Raw genomic sequence first — 21,842 nt, forward strand, 5'->3', positions numbered from 1 at the left:
GGGTTATGACTACTGTAGGAGCTGGGGTGTGATTCCTCTGCTCATATACACTTACATTCATTAATTCTTGTTGAGCTCGTGCTAGTATAAACATCAGTGTAGCTATGGTATTACATGTGGCGGCAGCAGAGACTCAGCTCAGCCATGCAAGTATGTAGACATCAGTCAGGCAGGTCTGAACTCAGCTTGGCTCATCTCTACTCTGCTACCACCACCAGTGCTGAAGTGGTTGCATTGGGATTTATACTACAGGTTGAACCTCTCTAATCCAGATCTCTCTTGTCCAGCAAACTCTGTAATCTGGCATGATTTTAGTTAGCCGAACAACCACTTATGAGTGTCGCCAAGTTTCCCATGGTCCCATAAACTTTGTTTACAGCCACCAGTCCTGGCTCTGTGTTCTGTGCTGTTATTTAGCTGTAATTTATCTCCAAATGTCTTAAAAGAGCCCAGTAAGCAGTGAAAGTGTTAGAATCATAGAATACTAGGACTGGAAGGGACCTCAAGAGATCATCAAGTCCAGTCCCCTGCCCTCATGGCAGGACCAAGTACCGTCTAGACCACCCTGATAGACATTTATCTAACCTGTTCTTACATATCTCCAGAGATGGAGATTCCACTACCTTCTTAGGCAATTTATTCCAGTGTTTGACCACCCTGACAGTTAGGAACTTTTTCCTAATGTCCAACCTAAACCTCCCTTGCTGCAGCTTAAGCCCATTGCTTCTTGTTCTATCTTCAGAGGCCAAGAAGAACAAGTTTTCTCTCTCCTCCTTATGACACTCCTGTACGTACCTGAAAACTGAGATCATTCCCGCCTCAATTTTCTTTTTTCCAAACTAAACGAGCCCATTTCTTTCAGCCTTCCTTCATAGGTCATGTTCTCTAGATCTTTGATCATTGTTGTTGCTCTTTTTTTTGGACCCTCTCCAGTTTCTCCACATTTTTCTTGAAATGCGGTGCCCAGAACTGGACACAATACTCCAACTGAGGCCTAACCAGTGCAGAGTAGAGCGGAAGAAGGACTTCTCGTGTCTTGCTCACAACACACCTGTTAATGCATCCCAGAATCACGTTTGCTTTTTTTGCACCAGCATCACACTGTTGACTCATATTTAGCTTGTGGTCCACTATAACCCCTAGATCCCTTTCTGCCATACTCCTTCCTAGACAGTCGCTTTACATTCTGTATGTGTGAAACTGATTGTTCCTTTCTAAGTGGAGCACTTTACATTTGTCTTTATTCAACTTCATCCCATTTACCTCAGACCATTTCTCCAATTTGTCCAGATCATTTTGAATTCTGATCCTATTCTCCAAAGTTGTTGCAACCCCTCCCAGCTTTGTGTCATTTGCAAACTTAGTAAGCGTACTTTCTATGCCAATATCTAAATCGTTGATGAAGATATTGAACAGAACCTGTCTCAGTACAGATGCCTGCAGAACCCCACTTGTTATGCCTTTTCCAGCAGGATTGAAAACCGTTAATAACTACTCTCTAAATATGGTTATTCAGCCAGTTTTGCACCCACCTTGTAGTAGCCCCATCTAAGTTGTATTTGCCGAGGTTGTTGATAAGAATATCATGCGAGACCATATCAAATGTCTTACTAAATTCTAGGTATACCACATCCATCGCTTCTCCCTCATCTACAAGGCTCATTATCCTATCAAAGAAACCTATCAGATTGGTTTGACATGATTTACAAATCCATGCTGGCTGTGCCCTATCACCTTACCACATTACAAGTGTTTGCAGATGGTTTCCTTAATTACTTGCTCCATTATCTTTCCTGGCACAGAAGTTACACTGACTGGTCTGTAGTTTCCTGCATTGTTCTTATTTCACTTTTTATAGATGGGCACTATATTTGCCCTTTTCCAGTCTTCTGGAACCTGTCCTGCCTCTCTAGGAAATATTGACCTCCCATCATCCGGCAAATTTTCTCATCTGGCACCAGTCAGGTCAACCTGTAGCACTAGACTGATGGGTGTGATCATGAATATTTGTACATGAAAAGGGGAATCACACATTTAACAAGTAGTTCGGAAACAGCCTAAATCTCAATCTAACCTCACTTACAGTGGTGCAATACATCGGTGGAACTACAACTGCATGAAACAGTGCGAGATCAGAATCAGGACTAGGGTATCTATCTCTTTGGAGAATTAGACCCAGGGCAAACCTTAGATTCTTCAGTGAAGAAGGTTGGCAAAAGCACTTTTGAGCATTCCCCAGTAGATGAAATATGAGCTCACCAAGGCAATACTTCATACATTCTTTGGGTTCTGCTGATGTTTCCACAATGTAAGGCAGCCTCCCCCTTGCATTTTCTGTAATCAGCAGAACCAGCTGAATGAATCTACTACTGTGCATCTGACTCACCGGTTTCTATGCTGCTACATTTTAATCATATCACTTGGTTAATTATACAAGGACTTTTTCACTTTTTTTTTTTTTTTTTTTTTTTAAGTACTTGGGACTTGAGAGGTCAGTGAAGTGAGTGTTAAAATAATTTCACAACCCAGCCTGCATTGGGGCTGGGAGGGAGAGAGAGACTAAAAAAATAGTCAAGGCTGCCTGAAGGACCTCACAAAAAGTGTGACAAGTTGAAAACAGTGATCTCCTTGTTAGGTGGCACTTCTGGAAACATAATATTTAGTCCTTTTTATCTGCAGGTTCAAAGAGGAGTAAATAGACTTACCTTCATTGTGTAGCTGGTGAAACTGAGACATGGAGAGATGAAGTAACTTAGATTCACATAGCAGAGCTGGACATAAACCTCAGACCCCCAAATCCCCAGGCTGGTTCTCTACATACTAAACTGTTCTGGCACCATAAGTGATACCATACATTGATTGATGCAAGTTATGGCAGAATGACGCTCCCTGTCATATGCCAGGGAGATCTACCTGAAAACAGGTACTTTCAGGTGTGGTGGGCATTGTGAAACTATTACCTTTGTTAGCTATGGTCCTGAGGTAGCACTGTTGAAGTACGGATTAGAATTAGATGTATGTTGGGTTTTAGTTTAAGACTTAACTAGATCTAGTATGTTTGACTTGGGGAGAGCCTATGTAAATTTCATCCAATGAATGCTTGTTAAGAGTTAAACCCAGAGAGAGTGGGATCTCTGTTGGCAAGCAGGCAGGCGAGCCAATGGGAAGAGAGAAGGTTCTATCAAGTGAAGCAGGTAACCTGCTAAGTGGGTCTTTCTTGTGTGTGGCCAGAGCAAGGAGACAAAAATGCTTAATCCTGAGGGCTATGTCTACACTAGAAGCATCTGTCCTCCGAAGTTTGTCAAAAGAGATGTTCCAACAAAACTTCTGTCGACAGATTGCTTCTACACCTAAAAGCATATAGATCTTTCAATCTATTCTGTCAACAAAGGGGGCCCCTGGGTGTCTACAGGGCTTTTTCGTTGAATGTCTCTGTTGAGAAAACACATTTTGGCTACGTACTGACAGTGCGCTGCTGCCAGCAATGTCATGCAAATGAGGGCACTCGACAATGCAAATGGCCACTCATTTGCATAGTCACACACCTCATTTGCATACTCACGTGAGATCACTGTCATGGCAGGGGCTTTTGTCGTCAAAAATCAAGCTGTGTAGACAAGGTTCTGTCAGCGAAACCCCTCCCCCCCCGGTGTTAGCAGCCCCTTATTGCTCATGGTTTTTCATGGGCCAGTGGTTTAAGAATTGAAGATTAGACAGACTAGACTAGGAGCTGCATCAAAACACACAGTATTTTCCCACTCCTGATTATTCAAAAGGGGGGAATAGACTGCATTGTGTATTTTGCACACTGCCTAGAGCTTTGAAACCTTTTCACTGCAACACCACCGCTTGAAGATAACCTTAGAAATTAGTTCTAGGTAATTTTTTACTCTACTAGATGATGGTCCTTAATATCAAATTACATAATTTGTCTTCTCTCAAAATTAGGAACCACCTCCCCTACCTTTTCATTTATAGTCCACCTCTGCATGGAGTCTGGAATAGAGAGCTTTATATTCGCTGGCAAACATCTTGTGTCCTGAAGATGGCAGCACTGTCTTTACTTGACAATACACCCAGCTTCATCAATATAAAAATTGCCAGGGATAAACCACCAAGACGCCTGGTAAAAATGTTCCGGTGGTTAATTACTGTGAAAGAACATTTAGACTTTCCCAGAATGTACTGATTGGAACTGTTAGGCAGTAGACAGACAAACATAGTTTGGTGTTGGGGAAAAGCTTCCAGGTGGACACAGTTCAAACATGTTTGTTATAACTGGGGTAGAATAGAAGGTCACAAATTGGCTTTGGAAACATGGTTTGTACTTGTAGTGTAGAGAGGACTTTTGCAATGATTGTCTTGCATTGTTTGAAAGCTAAGATTCTAAACCTACATTTATCTGATGGTATCTAGAGAACAATGTCAGAATTAAAGTGCTGAAAGAAAGCACGATCGTAATCAGAGTGATGTCATTTTAAAGTCTCATAGCTCATAAACTGCTTGTAATAGCCCCCTTCCCTGAGCACTGCAGCCTAGGGGATTACCAGGGGAAGGGAGGCTGGCACCAAAAGTAGGCGTTATGCCTGCCCCCACACTCTTCACTGTCCCCCACCACAGCCTGCTCCACTGTCTCCCCGCCATGCTGCTCTCCCACTGCTACAGCTGGTAAGTGTAGAGAAATGTGGCTGGGGCTGGGTTGCTCCTCTTTCCATCACCCCCTGGTGAGGAAAAGAGTGAGCCCAAGCCCTGCTGCTGGCACCAGGCCCCCTTCTAATCCCCTGGGCCTCCCAGAGCCCCCCCAAAGCAGAGAGGCTGGGGTAGTTGCTCCAAACTGTCCTGAGGCTGGGACAGCTCTGAGCTCAAGTGTTTAGCTTGCAGTTTGGCACTGAGAGTCCAATGTTCCAGTGTTGGCTACTTAGATTATAGACTTTTATCTAAAAATTATTTGTCTATGTTCTGCAAATGTTAGGTCCCCTGCTGGTACTTGCACTCTGGTTTGCAGGCATTTTGGTATCTCAAGGAAGGAAAAAAAGAAAACCAGTTAACTCACAACAGGAAGATATAGGTACACTGATAGCCAGAATGATCCAGGCAATGTCCACCTTGGTGAGACAAATGGTTGCTCTGTGCTGGGGTTTATCTCCCTCAGTGACATGGGAAATATTCCCTGGCATGCCAGGCTTCCAGGTTCCAGCAGGCACCAGTCTGTTCAGGAAGTTTCCTGTTGCTGTGGAGCCAGCTGTTGAAATGGAGCTGGCCAGCCTGGTGGTGGGTGCTGTGGAGAGCACACCGTTGGATAAAGTGGCATTGTTCACCAAGTTATGCTGCATCATGGACGTTCCTGTAGGTGATGAGATGTTGACGTCAAAGCTGGTCTGAACGGAATGTCCTGCTGCTGTTGCAGTTCCAGGGCTGGCAAACAAAGGTACATTTGTTCCTGGACTCAAGGTTACCCAAGAGTTATTTTTGCTCAGGATGTCCCCTAGATCAAAATGTGTGGGTTTAAAAGGCACCGACACTGATTTGGGCTCAGTCGCTGGGCCAGCTGTTGGGCTGGTAAAATCTGCCCGCTGCATAACTAGCCACGTTCCATTTACCTGCTCTGCTTTTTTAAGGCCTTCTGAGGTGGTGCTGTGGGGAGAAAAGCTTGAGTCTGTAGTAGCTGTTGGCCCAGTACTGTCGGGATCATTGGAGGCTGCACTCTGGGAGGGTTGCAGTGGGGGGTTAGTGAATGGGCGCCTCAGAGTAGGAAAGGGAGGATGCAGTGCTGTCTTTAGGTAAGGCTCTGTCGATTCTGTGAAGTTGCCTTTAGAAATCTGAAATATTTTCCCCTTAGGGCGAGTCTGTCCTGAATACAAAGCACTCTGGTTGTATAAGTGATATGTTTCCTTTTTGCCAACATGATGGCTGCTGGTTGTTTGCTGCTGGTCAATGGAAGGGGCAGGTGTCTCCATTGGGCGAGCTGAATGAAGAAATGAATGGGTTGTTGTGGGAACAGGTCCTATTATGTGATGGCCTTTATGTCGCGGTGTTGTCCCCATGGCTGTGATAGTGGTAGTGTCTGGCAGGAGATCCTGAGATGATGATACACTGGGAGACAGTATCTGGACAGCAAACACCAGCTCTTCTGTCAGTGCCAAGATCAGTAGAAAACCTTGAGAAAAGGAGAGAGAAAGGTACTGAAATGAAAACCACAGAGACAGACTAAAATCCACACGATTGTGTATTCATACTTTCCTTACTCAAGCTTTCAAGGTTAAAGCTGTACAAATCAACAGGTATCCACTTTATATGTGCAGGTATCCACAGCCACAGATATGGATGCAGATACCTGCAGTTCATTTTTGCAGGTGCAGATACAAATTTTGTATCTAGAACTCTGCAAATTTGCAGGTATGTGCGTTTATATCCATGGGTATCTGCATCAGCTATCCACGGCTCATTTTTGCAGATGTAGATAGAATTTTTTTATCAGTGTAGAGCTCTATTTACAGTATTTTACAAGTTGGTTCACTATAATTTGTCAGGACAGCATACACTGTGTAAAGAGACCACAGTGCGACTCCTAAGAAGGTACCACAGCGTAACAAAGTGACAGTGTGGCAGAAAAGTTCATAACTAACTTTGATCTTCACCTCCTTCACTCAGAAATCAAGAAGGGCTGAAAGCTTGAAGAGGTTCCCAAAGCCCTAGTTCTGACTGGGGGAGGAACTCAAGAAAGTAGCTGTAAGGTTTGACTTCTGAAGAACTTCTGGCAAGCCCTGGCATAGCAGCAGTTGCTGGGCTGGCAAAAGGAGGAAGGTGTATCATGTAGATTCCTGGTAATGCTGCCACCCATAGAGCCGCCTGTGGAGGGTGCTGTAATTGAGCGACTCCCGCTCCTGGCACAGCTCAGGACCTGGAGGTGCAAGGACAGTTTAAAGTAGGGGTGGGGAACCCCTAGCCTGCCATCTGGATCCAGCCCCCCAGACACTTTGATTGGGGCTCTTAAGGGATCGAGGGGGTTCCACTGAATCTGACCTGCAGGGGGAGGTTGCCAACCCTACCCCACCCACCTCATCTGTAGCACAGACACTTCCAGCTCCTCCTCCTGCACATAGGCAGATGAGGAGCTCATGTGCCACTGAGGTGGCTGGAGGGACCAGGCAGAAGCATCACAAGCGCAAGTGCTGCTTCTGCACTCCCTGCCAGGTGGCCTGGTGACAGCAGCTTGAGCAGTCGCTACCCAGGCAGCAGCAGGGAAAGATGGGAGCCCTTCCCCACTTGACATGAAAGCCGCCCCAGGTGGCAGGCAGTGCGGGGTGCAGCCGGGAGCCCTTCCCCACCTGGACGGCTGCAGAAAAGACCATGGCAGCTGCTAGGCAAGGGGAGCCCCTTGGAGGAGTGGGAGGGGAAGGGGGGCTCTCACATGTCCTTTCACCCAGACTACACGCCCAGCCCACGTCTGGCCCTCTGCTCCTCCAACTCTCTTTGCTTCTCACCTTTGTGGGCCCTCAACTGATTCTTCTGTGGGTCCGTAGCCCCTGACCTAAAATGGTTCCCCATTCTTGGTTTAAAGCCACTGTAATCTGCCTGCCCCTGGGCTGCAAGATCTGTGATGGGCATGTGATAGAAGGGATAACAGGCATCACACAGAGCCCCTAGCATTTGAGGGAGGAGGCGGGGGGGGAGTCCCTGAAATAGAGGGGAATGGGAAGGAGGCCCATAGAGAGCTGTTGGGGATCTGAGTAGCGCCCCCCCCCCAGGTATCCAGTGTGCATTGCAAATAGACAGTTTAGAGTGTACCACTAGGAAGTTGCAAATAAAAGTATATTTTCAGTTTCTTTTTGCCTACAATCCCCTTGCAGACAGCTGCTTCCAGTTTGATTTAGGGTGTCTCTGGTTTTGGGTGCCCAGGTGGAGATGCCTTGAAGAGAACTGATTTTTTGAGTGAGTGGACGTCTGCACTTGCTGGAAATCTGATCTCTTTAATGTGCCTGAAGTTGGGCTCTGGAAAATTGGGACTGGTCGCACTGAAAATCTTGCCTTCTGCCTACAGTGTCTGAGAAGTGCAACACCCTCTAAAAAGGGCAAATTGAGAAATTACAGTGTTGTTAGGCTTCCACATTTGAGCCAATACAAACAAAGCTATTTTATCTTGTACATGGCTGTTGGAATTATTTCCTGTGCCTTTACATGGTGCAGTATAAACTTACGCCCTTCCTCCTTCTACTCCCGCATAGGTGATTATTTTGGCTTATGAAAAGTGCCAGATTCCCAACACTGGTGATGTGAATTTTTCTTTTTATCTCTAGTCCAGATAACAATAACAGTACAGTTGTTCCAGTAAAAGCCCCTACCCTGTCCTATTAGTGTACTTTTACATCACTACAGCTTGCCAGAACCACAGTCATGCCATGTCAATTACATTTTTGGATGTCTACCCATTAAACCTACACTGAAAAAACAATTCATTTATAGAAAAACCACTGGCTGCCACTAGATGGCAATACTAACTTGTTGAATAGTAACAGAGAGGAAGCCGTACTAGTCTATACACTATCAAAACAAAAAGCAGTCCAGTAGCACTTTAAAGACTAGCAAAATAAACTATTTTGCTAGTCTTTAAAGTGCTACTGGACTGCTTTTTATTTTAATACTAACTTGGTCTGCGTTAGAACCAGTGACTCTGGAGGGAAAGCCTTCCATATATTCTAACCAACCCACTGAGCCACATGTTTGATACTTTTTAGACACCAAATTAATCTCTTTTAATCCTTCAACTCTTAAGCCTTCCAGCCAGCAGCATGGGCCACACACAATCTCTTGTGAGAGCACTATTAAAAGCCTTTAATTCACCTGGAAGTAATTTCTCACCACTGAAAAGTGAAATCTTTTAATATAGTACTTATGAGCACCAAGGAAGATGCTGAATTATAACTTCCCTTGGAGTCCCAAGGCATTGTTGTAATTTAGCTATTTTTATTTTGGTCTTACACAAATGGCTTAGTAAAAGAGGCGCATCTTCAGCCCTTGAAAACACAAGCACATAAGAAATATTAAGACAAACAACCAGAACCCCCACCACAAACAAACAAAAATGTCCCCCACGACAATCACCAAAGAAGTAGCAGCTCTGCCTCCTGCCCTCCCACATGCATTGGTCTCAAGTCACATAACCCTACAGTTGAGAATGCCTCATTGTAGTTTCCCGCTCTAAACTGCATTAGCCCTCCCATCATGCCCACCCAGATTTGCATGGCTGTGTGTCCAGGTCAACAAACTGACTTCATAAAACAACGTAAGGAGCTGTGACACAAATCACTCAGCCTGTTCTAGGGACTGACTGAAAGTAGCAAATTCCTTTCACTTCTGAAGTAAATAAATAAACTTCACAGGTAAGCCACAGACTTGCTCTCCACCCCTAACCAAAAAGAAAGTGCTCTAACAAGATACTTGGTCAAAGTGAAAAAACACTACTGTATAACAGTGAGATGCCTCTAGCAGACGGAATATCCATAGGGCACCACTCACTGAAGTGCAGGGGAATTCTTCTGACAGCACATACTCTGAGGTTAAGGTAATCCAGTGATGGTATGGCTAACACTTCATGCCAAGACACTTTAAAAGAGGGAGGACTGAAGGTTTGTTTTGGATGATAGGAGTTTTAGAAAAGCGAAGGGTTACCACTCCCAACAGATACGGGCTACGTCTACACGTGAAGCCTATATCGAAATAGCTTGTTTCGATGTAGCGACATCGAAATACGCTATTTCGATGAATAACGTCTACACGTCCTCCGGGGCCGGCAACGTCGATGTTCAACTTCGACGTTGCGCAGCCCAACATCGAAATAGGCGCAGCGAGGGAACGTCTACACGCCAAAGTAGCACACATCGAAATAAGGGTGCCAGGCACAGCTGCAGACAGGGTCACAGGGTGGACTAGCGCTTCTGGGGCAACAGCTAGCCGCTCCCTTAAAGGGCCCCTCCCAGACACACTCAGCCTGCACAGCACGCGGTCTGAGGAGCCATAGGCACACAGACCCCAGGCGATGCAGGCATGGACCCCCAGCAGCAGCAGCAGCAGCAGCCAGAGGTCCACCCAGCCCTCTCGGCAGGAGCAGGGCTCGCCCTGATCCATGCCATGCGGGAGGCAGCTGAGCACCTCCTTGCTACACCGGAGGAGGAGCTGCCCCCAGGGCAGCAGGGCTCAACCCCCAACCCTGCAGCACCCTGCCCCCCCCCCCCCCCGCCTCACACGCTGGCGGCTGTGGAGCTACCCCACCAGCACCGACTGGTGGGAGCGGCTGGTGCTTGGGGAGTGGGACGACGACCGCTGGCTCAGGAACTTCAGGATGAGCCGGCAGACATTTATGGAGCTGTGCCAGTGGCTCACCCCCGCACTCAGGCACCAGGACACCGCCATGCAGCGTGCCCTCCCTGTGGAGAAACGGGTCGGCATCGCTGTCTGGAAGCTGGCCACTCCCGACAGCTACCGATCCGTGGGGCAGCAGTTAGGTGTCGGCAAGGCCACTGTCGGGGCTGTCCTCATGGAGGTAAGAGAATCCATGGGGGGAGGGCAGGGCAGGGGAGGGGGGCCCGGGCAGAGGAGGGGAGGGCAGGGCGGGGGAGGGCAGGGCAGGGCAGGGGAGGGGATGGGAGGGCAGGGCAGGGCCATGCACACCCTGCTCACCCCTCATTGGTGCTGTCCCATGTGCTTTCCCTGCAGGTTGTGTGTGCCATCAATGCCATGCTCCTGCACAGGCTCGTGAGGCTGGGGGACCCAGATGCCACCATCGCGAGCTTTGCCACCCTGGGCTTCCCCAGTTGCTTCGGGGCTCTGGATGGGACTCACATCCCCATCCGCGCCCCGCATCACAGTGGAGGGCGCTACATCAATCGCAAGGGCTACCATTCTGTGGTCCTCCAGGCCTTGGTGGACAGCTGGGGCCGTTTCCAGGACATTTATGTGGGCTGGCCTGGCAGCACCCACGACGCCCGGGTTTTCCAGAACTCGGGCCTGTGCCGCCGGCTGGAGGCGGGCACCTACATCCCCCAGCGGGAGATCCCTCTGGGGGACACCACCATGCCCCTCTGCGTCATCGCAGATGCGGCATACCCCCTCCGGCCCTGGATCATGCACCCGTACACGGGCCATCTCTCTGTTAGCCAGGAGCGCTTCAACCAGCGCCTGAACCACGCGCGCCAGGTGGTGGAGCGCTCATCTGGCCGCCTGAAGGGATGCTGGAGATGTCTCCTGACCCGCCTGGATGCGGGCCCCAACAACATCCCCCTGATTGTGGGTGCCTGCTGCGCCCTGCACAATTTGGTGGAGAGCAAGGGGGAGGCCTTTCTCCAGGGCTGGGCTGTGGAGGCCGGCAGGGCCGACGTACAGCCACCCGCTGCCCCCAATCGGCAAGTGGACCCTGAAGGGACCCGGGTCCGGGAGGCCCTGCGGGCCCACTTCGATGATGAGGCCGCGGGGTGAACTCTGCCAGGCCCCCCACTGCCCGCCCCTTCCTCCACCACACTCCCTGCCCCAACGCCCACACCATGGAGCACCCAACCGCACCCCCCTCCCACTTTTCCTGGACAAATGACAGCACGCACTTGTGGCTGAACTTAAACTGCTTTTTCTTTTAGAACTTTTTTTTTAATTATAAATATAAAACAAGAACAAACTATATACAACATGTGTGGAACCAAAGTAATATGTACAAATAAAACAATAGTAATAAAAAAGTATGTTCAGTAATAAAAAGAAAACCAGGGATGATAAAGGGGAGAACTATTTACATGGGGGGGACGGGGCAAACGGGGGGCCCAAAATAATAAGTCCCAACTATATACAAGGGGGGGGCCACGTCCCGGGCACCTCGCCCCTAAAGTCCGGCACTGGGCGTGGGCGGCCGGGAGCCCCGCCGCGGCCGCAGCCCTGTCCGGGGCTGGCTGGGGGCGGGGTGGACCGGAAGATATGCCCGGCGAGTCTCAGCTGGCTCCAGGGGTCCCTCAGCACTCCGGCCCTCGGCGGTGGGTGGCGGGGTGATGGCGGACGGGACGGCGACGTGCGGAGCAGCTGGTGGTGCGGCGGGTGGAGCAGGCACGTCGGGTGCTGCGGCGGCCGGCGCGGCATGGGGGGCCAGGTCGTCCACCAGGTGGTTGAAAGTCTCCATGTAGGCCTCCCATGCCTCTTGGCGCCAGGCCAGCACCCGCTCCTGCAGCTTCAGGTGCTGCTCCGCGACCTCCAGCTGCCGACGGTGGATGGCCAGCAGCTCGGGGTCCGTCGCTGTCGGCTGGTGGTGGCGCGGGGTCCGCCGTCTAGCCCGCCGTGGGGCCGGTCGGTCCTCGGCCGAGGGGCTTGCCTGGAGCGATGGCCCCGGAGGGGTCTCTGGGACCACTGATGCCTCGCCGGCGCTCTCTTCTGGTCCTTCAGATGGTGCAGGTGCGGGACACAGGAGAAGAGGGGGGGAAGAGAAGAATGGAGACAGGCATTAGTGTGGGCCCCAAGCCGTGGCCTTTGTCCCCCCAGCCCTGTGCTGCAGGTTCCCCATCCCCGTCCCTGGGAGATGCTGCTGTGATGGATGGGGTTCAGGGGTCCCCCTGCACTGCACCCCGTCCCCTGGTGGGAGCGACTCGCACTTTACTCTGCAGGGTCTGACAGGAGAGGTTTCTTAGGCCACAGATGCCCAGTTTCTCCCAGGAGTGACAGCACCAGCTGTCGGAAGAGACAGTCCTTCCAACCCATCCTGGGGAGAAGACCCCAAGGGGTGCCCCTCTGGGATGCAGCTTTCCCCCTCCTCAGGCTGGCTGCCTTCCAGCTCTCCCTTCCCCTAGCCTCTACCTGTGGCCCCCGCCCTCCCCCCCCAATTCAAAGCCAGCTCGGCTCCTCCCTCCTCTTTGTTCAGGGCAGAGGTGTCACATGCCAGCTGTAGCCCCACGATCATCCTTTGACCCTGGGAGCTGTTCGGCTTTTGTTGCTCATATCTAGCCTGTCTCCCTTTTGCACTCCCCCCACTCCATCACATGCTGCTGTTGCTGCTGCTGCGGGGTGTCCCACCCCCTCCTCCCGGGGGCCCCTTGAGGTTCCGCTCCCCCCTGCCCCGGAGATGGGGCATGGCACTGTCGTACGGGGTGGCGGGGGGGCAGGGGCTGATGCACTGCTGTGAGGGCCATGGCCCTGGTGTCCTTGGGGCCATGGCCATGTGAGCATGTGGGGGGCCCTGGACACATATCTATTACCCCCCGCCCCTCAAGCCCAGGGGTGTACACCAGAGGGGGGTACGTACCTGTCGGTCCACTCCCACGGTCCGGAGATCCCCGGGGGGTGGAGGCCCGGCTGCTGCTCCGGGATGGCAGGAGGAGGATCTGCAGCCCAGATTCTGCGGAGGAGGAGCCCCCCTCCTCCTCCTGCCGTGATGTCCCGGGGTTGGGCTCCGGGGGGGAGCCCTGGGGTGCGGGGCTTGCCTCCGGGGCGGACTCCGGCTGCAGGGCCTGCTGGGGCTCGTCGGCCAAAGTATCAAGGGTGGCCGGAGGGGAGGAGGTGTGCCGGGGGCCCAGGATGTCCCTGAGCTCCCTGTAAAAGGGGCAAGTGACGGGGGCGGCCCCAGATCGGCCGGCCGCATCCCGGGCCCGGGAGTAACTCTGCCGCAGCTCCTTCACCTTACTCCTGACGTGATCAGGAGTGCGGGCAGGGCGACCCCGGGCAGCCAGGCCGTCGGCCAGCCGAGCGAACGCATCCGCGTTCCGCCTCTTGCTCCCCATTACCTGGAGCACCTCCTCCTCGCTCCAGAGCCCCAGCAGGTCCTGCAGCTCGGCCTCCGTCCAGGAGGGGCGCCGCTGCCGCTTGCCAGCCTGGCTGCCCGCCTGGCTGGGCTGGCTGCCCTGGCTCCCCTTGGGGGGGGTCCCCTGGGGGCACTGGGGGGGCTGCTGGGCAGCCATCGCAGCTGGGGTGGCTCTCTGTGCTGACTGAGGAACGTGCAGGCTGGCTGCGTGTCTGGGCTGCCGCCTGCACGTTCTCTCAGGTTCCTGCACAGGAAGGGAGGGGGAGGGGACCTTTAAGGGGCTGCTCCACGCGGCCACCATTGAGCTGAGGGGCTGCAGAGAGCGTCTCTCAACCCCTCAGCTGATGGCTGCCATGGAGGACCCCGCAATTTCGACGTTGCGGGACGCGCAACGACTACACGGTCCCTACTTCGACGTTGAACGTCGAAGTAGGGCGCTATTCCTATTCCCTCATGGGGTTAGCGACTTCGACGTCTCGCCGCCTAACGTCGAAGTTAACTTCGAAATAGCGCCTGACGTGTGTAGCCGTGACGGGCGGTATTTCGAAGTTAGTGCCGCTACTTCGAAGTAGCGTGCACGTGTAGACACGGCTACGGTGAAGTGTATTATGATAGCTGGAGGCTTTCAGATAACTTGTGAAGTTTGGATGTCATGTGTAATGACCTTCTGCCACACCCTGGGCTGTACAGATAATCAGCCCTCTTGGATTATTTTTCTGGATTTGTAGCGGAGGACATAGTTGTCAGCTGTACTGCACACAATGGCCTTCCTCTCCAAAAACACACACTTCTATCTGTTAAGTTAATTACAAATCATTGTTGTCTCACATCAAGATTTATAGCTCAGTCAGTGGCAGCAACAGGACTGATACTTCATTCTGGGAGGCCATAATTTATTTTATGACAGAACAGAACCAGAAATCAAAAACTTTGCATTTCAAAAGCTGTTAATTAAAACAAAATTTTTTTTGAAATGAAGGGGATAGGTCAATGGTGAGAGCATTGGCCTTGAAAACACAGCATTGTGAGCTCAGTCCTTGAGGGTGCCTTTCAGAGGTCTGAGGCAGGTTTAATTAAAAAAAAAAAATCTGTCAGGGATGGTGGAAGGGCCTGCTGTGAGTGCAGGAGACTGGACTTGATGACCTTTCAAGGTCCCTTCCAGTTCTATGAGATACGTATATCTCCATGTATTTATAAAATTACTTAAAAACTGAAGATTTATGTGGTTGAAAAGTAGGTGAAATTGTTTTGGTTGAAAAACCCTTTTCCACTGAAAAATGTTTCATCCATCTCTAAATCCATCCTGGACCCACCTCCCCCTCGCTCACTCAGAACGCCAACAGCTGGAGTTACAGTTCAGCAACTGGGCATCAGTCAGTCAAGGCTGAGTCTATGTCTACAAAACACAAACTCTATAACTGCCATCTCAGATGTATCTCCTCTGCTCCACAAGCAGACACCAGCCCTAGTATCTGTACCATGGAATTTGCAAATGGGATTCGAAAAACGCGATACATTTCCAGCAGTGAGACTTATGGACTCTCCACCTTGTGAGAATCCACACACTGAGTCCCTTTAAAATGACAGGTAGGGTGACACTGAAGCTGGAAGCGTACCTCTGAGCTCAGGTCAATGAACACACAGACGCTTGCTGTGCTCTGGCTAGGGCACTAGAAATAGCTGGGTGGATGGTGTGGCATAGGACATGGCTTGGGCTACCCACCTGAGTATGAGTCTGTCCTGCCACCTGGGTCCATACTCAGGTGGTTAGCCTGTAGCACGATTTTCACGCTGCTAACTCAAGCAGAGACAGCATGTCTATCTGCCTGGGCTTCAAGGCACAATGCCAGCTGCAGTGTAGACATACCCCAAATGTCCTCTTTTATGTGCCATACCACAGACCCGAGCTCCACGATGGTTCATGTCAACAACAACAAACACACACATGTACAAAGGCTGCTTAAATATTAAGACAGAGCTTTGAGTGTGAACACAGGACACCAAAACTAGACTGTAACATCCCCATGCATAAATGGAAGATGCTATTGATGAGCTGCGATGAAAGAAAGCAGTCAATAGAATCATAGCATGAAGGAAAGACACTTGAGGGGGATATTTTTGAAAGCACAAAATACAGTTGGACACTGAACTCCCATTCACTTTCATGGGATGTAAATGGGGGCAGAATATGTCCCTGTAATTTTTAGATGCGCAGACAGATGCTCAAACAGAAGGTTAACAAAGCATTGCTTACTGAGGACTCTCTCTGGATTTTAGCAGATATTCACGATTAAATGGAAAAACCTGTCATCTTTACTGACAGTCCATCTCTTTTCTATGGGCCTTTGACAGAGAAACATTGAGGCAACTTTACACAAGGCTTCCAGTATTTTAGATGTGGGATTATGCATAGTATGAGGAAGATAAGCTGGAAGAATGTGATATTACCCTAACATAACTGGGTAGAGGCCTAACAAATCCAAAAATAATTACTTGCAGCTGCAGGATTTTTTTAACATACATTCTGACTATGCTGTTAGCTTGAAAGGCGCTGGAGCGTTTAGCTCCTCGTACTATAAAGATTTAAGCACATGTTTTTTTATGCAGAAGGCAAGGCCTGTTTGACTTCAACAGGCCTGCTCATTTGCATAAATTGGTAAGCAGGTGCGTACAGGTGCCTTTCATACGCAGCTACCTGAGGAATCCTGGAGCAGGAAAAATATACCAACTCAAAGCTAATTGCTGTTTTCTTTTTGCACTCTTCATGCTCAGAAATGGCCAAATGATTTTATTTGCAAGTGTTGTACATAAAATTTCAGCTTGGGAGCATAATTCAGTACCCCTGTTACAAATCCTTCAAGCCTAACAATGTTGATGGACTTCCTGTCTTGGCCGTGTGAAGAGCATCATTTTCTTTGTGTACCAGTGCTCTGGCTCTAAGTACTCTATGCGAAGTACAAAATGAGCAGGAACATGATCCCTCATGAGGCCAAGGCACAAATGGTGGTTGAGCTATGTGACTTTCTTCTCACCCACAACTATTTCAGATCTGAGGACAATCTATACCTTCAAATCAGTGGCACCACTGGGGGCACCTGCATGGCCCCACAGTATGCCAATATTCTTACGGCTGACCTGGAACAACACTTCCTCAGCTCTCATTCCCTAGTGCCCCTCCTCTACCTGCGCTACACTGATGACATCTTCATCATCTGGACCCATGGGAAGGAGGCACTTGAAGAGTTCCACCGTGATTTCAACAGTTTCCACCCCACCATCAGACTCACCCTGGACCAGTCCACACAAGAGATCTACTTCCTGGACACTAGTGTGCAAATAAGTGATGGTCCCATAAATACCACCCTACACCAGAAACTCACAGACTGCTATGCGTACCAACACACCTCCTGTTTCCACCCAGGGCTCACTACATGATCCATTGTACACAGCCAAACACTAAGGTACAACTGCATTAGCTCCAGTCCCTCAGACAGAGACAAACGCATACAAGACCTTTACCAAGCTTTCCTGAAACTACAATAGCCACCTAAGGAAGTGAAGAAACAGACTGACAGAGCCAGATGTGTACCCAGAAGACACCTGCTGCAAGACAGGCCCAATAAGGAAAACAACAGAACACCACTAGAGATCACATACAGCCCCCAGTTAAAACCTCTCCAGTGCATCATCAGTGATCTACAACCCATCCTGGACAACAATCCCCGACTCTGACCTTGGGAGGCAGGCCTGTCCTTGCCTACAGACAGACTGCCAACCTGAAACCAATTCTCACCAGCAACTATAGATCACACCACAGTAACTCTAAACCAGGAACCAATCCCCACAACAAACCTCGGTGCCAACTCTGCTCACATGTCTACACCGTCACAGGACCTAACCACATCAACTACACCATCAGGGGCTCATACACCTGCACATCTACTAATATAGTATATGCCAACATGTGCCAGCAGTGCCGCTCTGCAATATACATTGGCCAAACTGGACAGTTTCTACATAACAGAATAAATGGACACAAATCAGATATCAGGAATGGCAACATACAAAGACCCGTAGGAGAACACTTCAATCTCCCTGGACACTCAGTAACAGATTTAAAAGCAGGCATCCTGCAACAAAAAAAACTTCAAAAACAGACTCCAAAGAGAAACTGGAGGGCTGCAATTCATTTGCAAATTTGACACTGTCATCCAATGATTGAACAGAGACCGGGAGTGGCTGGCCAATTACAAAAGCAGTTTCTCCTTTCTTTATGTTCACACCTCTACATCCTCCATGATTTGAATTGACCTTGTCAACTCTGGCTCTCCTCTTGACTGGGATTCCCTCCTTTTCATGATCCTATAAATTTAGACCCTTCTCTGGAATGCCCACTCATGCATCTGACCAAGCGGGTCTTTGCCCACAAAAGCTCATGCTCTAAAATGTCTGTTAGTCTGTAAGGTGCCACAGGACATCTGGTTGTTTTTGAAAATGAATTCACTCATCCATGAAAAATAGTTCAGTAAAAGCACAAGTATTGGGTATGTGTGAAACCATGTCTGGGTGGAAATAAGAGGCTTTACCCAGATTCAGTGCATTCAGTGGATCAAATTTTGATAACGCCTCAATGTAGAGGGACAAATTTAGTCTTACTTGGGTTGAGAGCGCTTCCTCCCATGAAAAAACTCACAGGAAGACTAAAAAAGGGTGTGTTTATATATTTGTGTGGAAGGAAATTTTGGCATTCCTCTGGAGCAAGGGTCGCTGCCTGGGGCTCATGATGCCAACAGATGTCGAGGGGTTGCGATCACCCTGTTCTCCAATTACTAAGTGAGCGGGATCCAGGCTTGGCTTTAGCAAGTGGGATGAGGCTTCTGCTCTGGAGCGTCTTCTCCTCATCAGAAGCAGCTGGGTGTTTAGTCCCCATAATTCGTATCTCTGTGGTTATCTAATCTGCTGGGCCTTGAGCCTCAGTTCTCCTGCTGCTCTTTCCTGGCTCTCTGTTGGCACAGCTCTGCTGGTGGAGCCTTATTGTCGTGGTGCCTGTGTTTGTTGCCCATGCAGCACCCTCTTAAGAAAGCTCCATTGCATGCAAAGCTGGGGATCTGCACAGGAGTTAATACATCCTGGGTTGCACAAGAAATTTTACTAGTAGTAGCAAGAAAATAGTTTCACCTTCTTTAAAAATAAAGAATAGCTTATTAACCATACACAAGAGTGTGCACAGTACTGGAGTCAGCTCTCACAGTTTAGGTACAATTTTTTAAAAAGGGAATTGCATGCAATTTGTTGTCTGAAGTCAGCTAAAAGACTTCCACAGACTTCAGTGGTTTTTGGATCAAACTCTAATTGTATAAGATAGAGTTGAAAAAGCTTTGAGCCCCATATTAAATTTCTTCATGGTGAATGATCATCCACAAAGATTTCACAAGTCTGGAAGCAAAGATGCCTACTCTGGCACCCCATCTTAGATCAAGCAGCAGAATAAACAGAGCCTCATTTGAGCTGTGCTTGAAAAACATTTTTTGCTGTGGGAAGTCAGGCATGTTATCTGAGATTGCATTGGGCAAAGGAAGGCACAAGAACAAATCTACAGAGCCCCGTTATACTACAAAAGCATATCTTGGATGCCCCTAACCTGCTTGAATTACTAAGGAAGAGTGAAGATAGCACTTGAGAAAACAGTTTAAAACATCTGAAGCAACACATTAGTTTTAGTGAAAACCCTTTGGCATTATCCTGGTGTCTTATCATGTGAGTTTCATCTAACAACAAGAACAACAACAAAAGTAGCAAAAAACTTAGATACTGTACAACCGTGGAAGATTTTATTCCTTTGGTCCATGTAATTTTTGGTATGTTTTATCATTTACATGCTGTATGAATAGTTCAAATAAGTGATAGGATTTCCATGTAAACAATGTAGAGTTACATTTGCACAAGCAGTGGGTTAAACAATTTCAATTAACATGAATGGCGGAGGAATTTATGGGGAAAAAGAAAGTAGGCTATTGCCACATGAGCTGTTTTTCTTTACCCACACCTTGCATAAAGTCAGAGAATGCCATGCAATAGTTCTTAAATGTTACAAGCTATTTTCTGATTTCCTTAATATCTTGGTTGGAGGAGAGTGGGGGATACAGTTAATATTTTATGGATTCCCCTGTGAACTGAACCCCTACTTTGGTACTGAAGGTCTGATTAAATTCTATGGTGTATGAAACACGATGAATAACAAAGGAGTGAAATTAATTTAACAGCAATAAAATAAAATAACCCAAACAGAAGTTTGGGGAATCACATATACAGTAAACTTTCATATCCGGGGATGGGGAGGTTGCTGCATATTCAAATATTCTGGATAATAGAGAGGTATACCTAGCAATGCATAACACTAAAGAAAAACAAGATTAGACATTAAGAAACAAACAAAAATGTATTCAGAGTACTTTATTTATCAACAACAGTAGTACTGTACATGGTAAACTTATACTGTATTTGCTGTATTTATTTGTATTTACTTTCACTTTACTGTACTTATTGAAAATATAACTAAAATTTACTTATGGTTAAAATGCTGATTATTTGAAAGTTCCGAATGATAGACTGCCGGATATAAAAGAGTTTACTGTAGAAACAAAGAGCAGCCAGAAGATAATCAACATAGTATGAAAATGTAACTATCCACTATAGAGTTTGCACAAAGCAACTACACTAAGCCCTTTACCCATTTAAATTACTATCGGAGAAACCATTACTGTAAGTGAGGGTCATTTCCTTCAAAGGCTTCCAGTGAGTCTACCCATAAGCAAAAATTAATTTTAGATTTTCAAGTGATATAAACAATAGATATTGCATATCAAATGATATTAGGAAGAGCTACAGAACTGGCAGCTTCTCATTCATTTTCATGCTGCCTGGAAAGGTAGAGAGATACCATGCTAATAAGGGCTTTAGAAATGCTATAGATGCCCATTTATTTAAATACATGCAGACTTTTGACCCTTGTGAAAATGATCGTTGGCAAGCTAGCACCACAGTTATTACTAAGGAGAAAAACAAAAGATGACTTGTATGTGATTGTATTAAGCAATCACTTACCCGAAAATATCATTTGGACTTGTCAGGAGACATCCTCACCGGCTCACTTCATAAACACTTTGAAGCCCCATGTTTCAATATAAAAAATAAAAGCTGCTTCCGTCCCCTCATGAATGATCTAGCTGTGCTGAGGAGTGTTTGCTGTTAATGTTGGAATTCCTTTGGAGGAATCAAGACAGACACAGACGAGGGAGGCGTGTCTTGCAGAGATGTAAAATAAAGAGCTTATGCTCCTGCACGCAATACCTTTGCAAATGTGAAGAAAGCCTATTAGTTATTGAGCCAGTTGCTTTCTCAGCAAGCAGACTGAATGGCTGGCTGGTATTCCAGCTGGCCTTTCTATCAAATCCAAATACAGTTTGTCTGGCACTGTTCTATTCAAATGCTGCATAGGATCGCTGGCTGTTCTAGTTTGCTGGGAACAAAACAGCAACAAGCTTCACAGCTGCACATCTTTGTGAGACAGCCTAATGCTCTGTCTCAAGGCAGAATGTCTTTGCTCTGGGACATCGTCTAGCGTTTAGCATGCATATGGATCTTACAAAACCATCCCCTGATTCTATAACTGTAAAATAGCTACCCCTTCATTTGGTTATTTGTAGGACTATTAAAATTCTTTGCGAGACAAAAATATGCAAAATGAAATGTTGACCCTATTTTCTTACTCTCTTTGCAGTCAAAGCACCTCACGTTCTCTTTGGTGCTATTTTATGGTTTATATTTTTTCACTTACTGAAAGCCCAAATAAACCTCCTGATTCTTAAATGCCAGCTTGGTAACAACCTTTTGCGCATGTTACGTGAGCAGTAAAGATAGGTGAATAGAAAAACGCTCAGGTCAAACAGCACAAATATTGGCCTAGTTTGATATAAGTGTTCCCCAAAAAGGAATAGGAAAGGTAATTTGGCTTTCAGACAGTGTGCACCAGTCATGAAATAATCCCAGCCAGTCAATGTCTAGATTTACAAAGTAA

The 21,842-nt window shown here is 48.0% G+C and overlaps 1 protein-coding gene across 6 annotated transcripts in view; it reads right to left on the reverse strand.

Moving 5' to 3' along the window:
• TMEM108 (transmembrane protein 108) overlaps positions 1–21,842 on the reverse strand; it is a 240,635-nt gene that overhangs the window by 12,004 nt on the left and 206,789 nt on the right. For 5 of the 6 annotated variants that reach the window (XR_012644242.1, XM_074986107.1, XM_074986106.1 and 2 more), the window contains one exon: positions 5,054–6,157. Coding sequence is in view for 5 of the 6 variants with exons in the window: in XM_074986107.1 (XP_074842208.1) it covers positions 5,054–6,157 (1,104 nt within the window). In the remaining variant the exon portion in view is untranslated. Of the gene's footprint in view, positions 1–5,053; positions 6,158–20,869; positions 21,389–21,842 lie in introns of those variants that run through there. The other variant, XM_074986108.1, reaches the window with a different exon arrangement.

The sequence above is a fragment of the Carettochelys insculpta genome, chromosome 2 (assembly GCF_033958435.1).
Source record: "Carettochelys insculpta isolate YL-2023 chromosome 2, ASM3395843v1, whole genome shotgun sequence".
Lineage (NCBI taxonomy): Eukaryota > Metazoa > Chordata > Testudines > Carettochelyidae > Carettochelys > Carettochelys insculpta.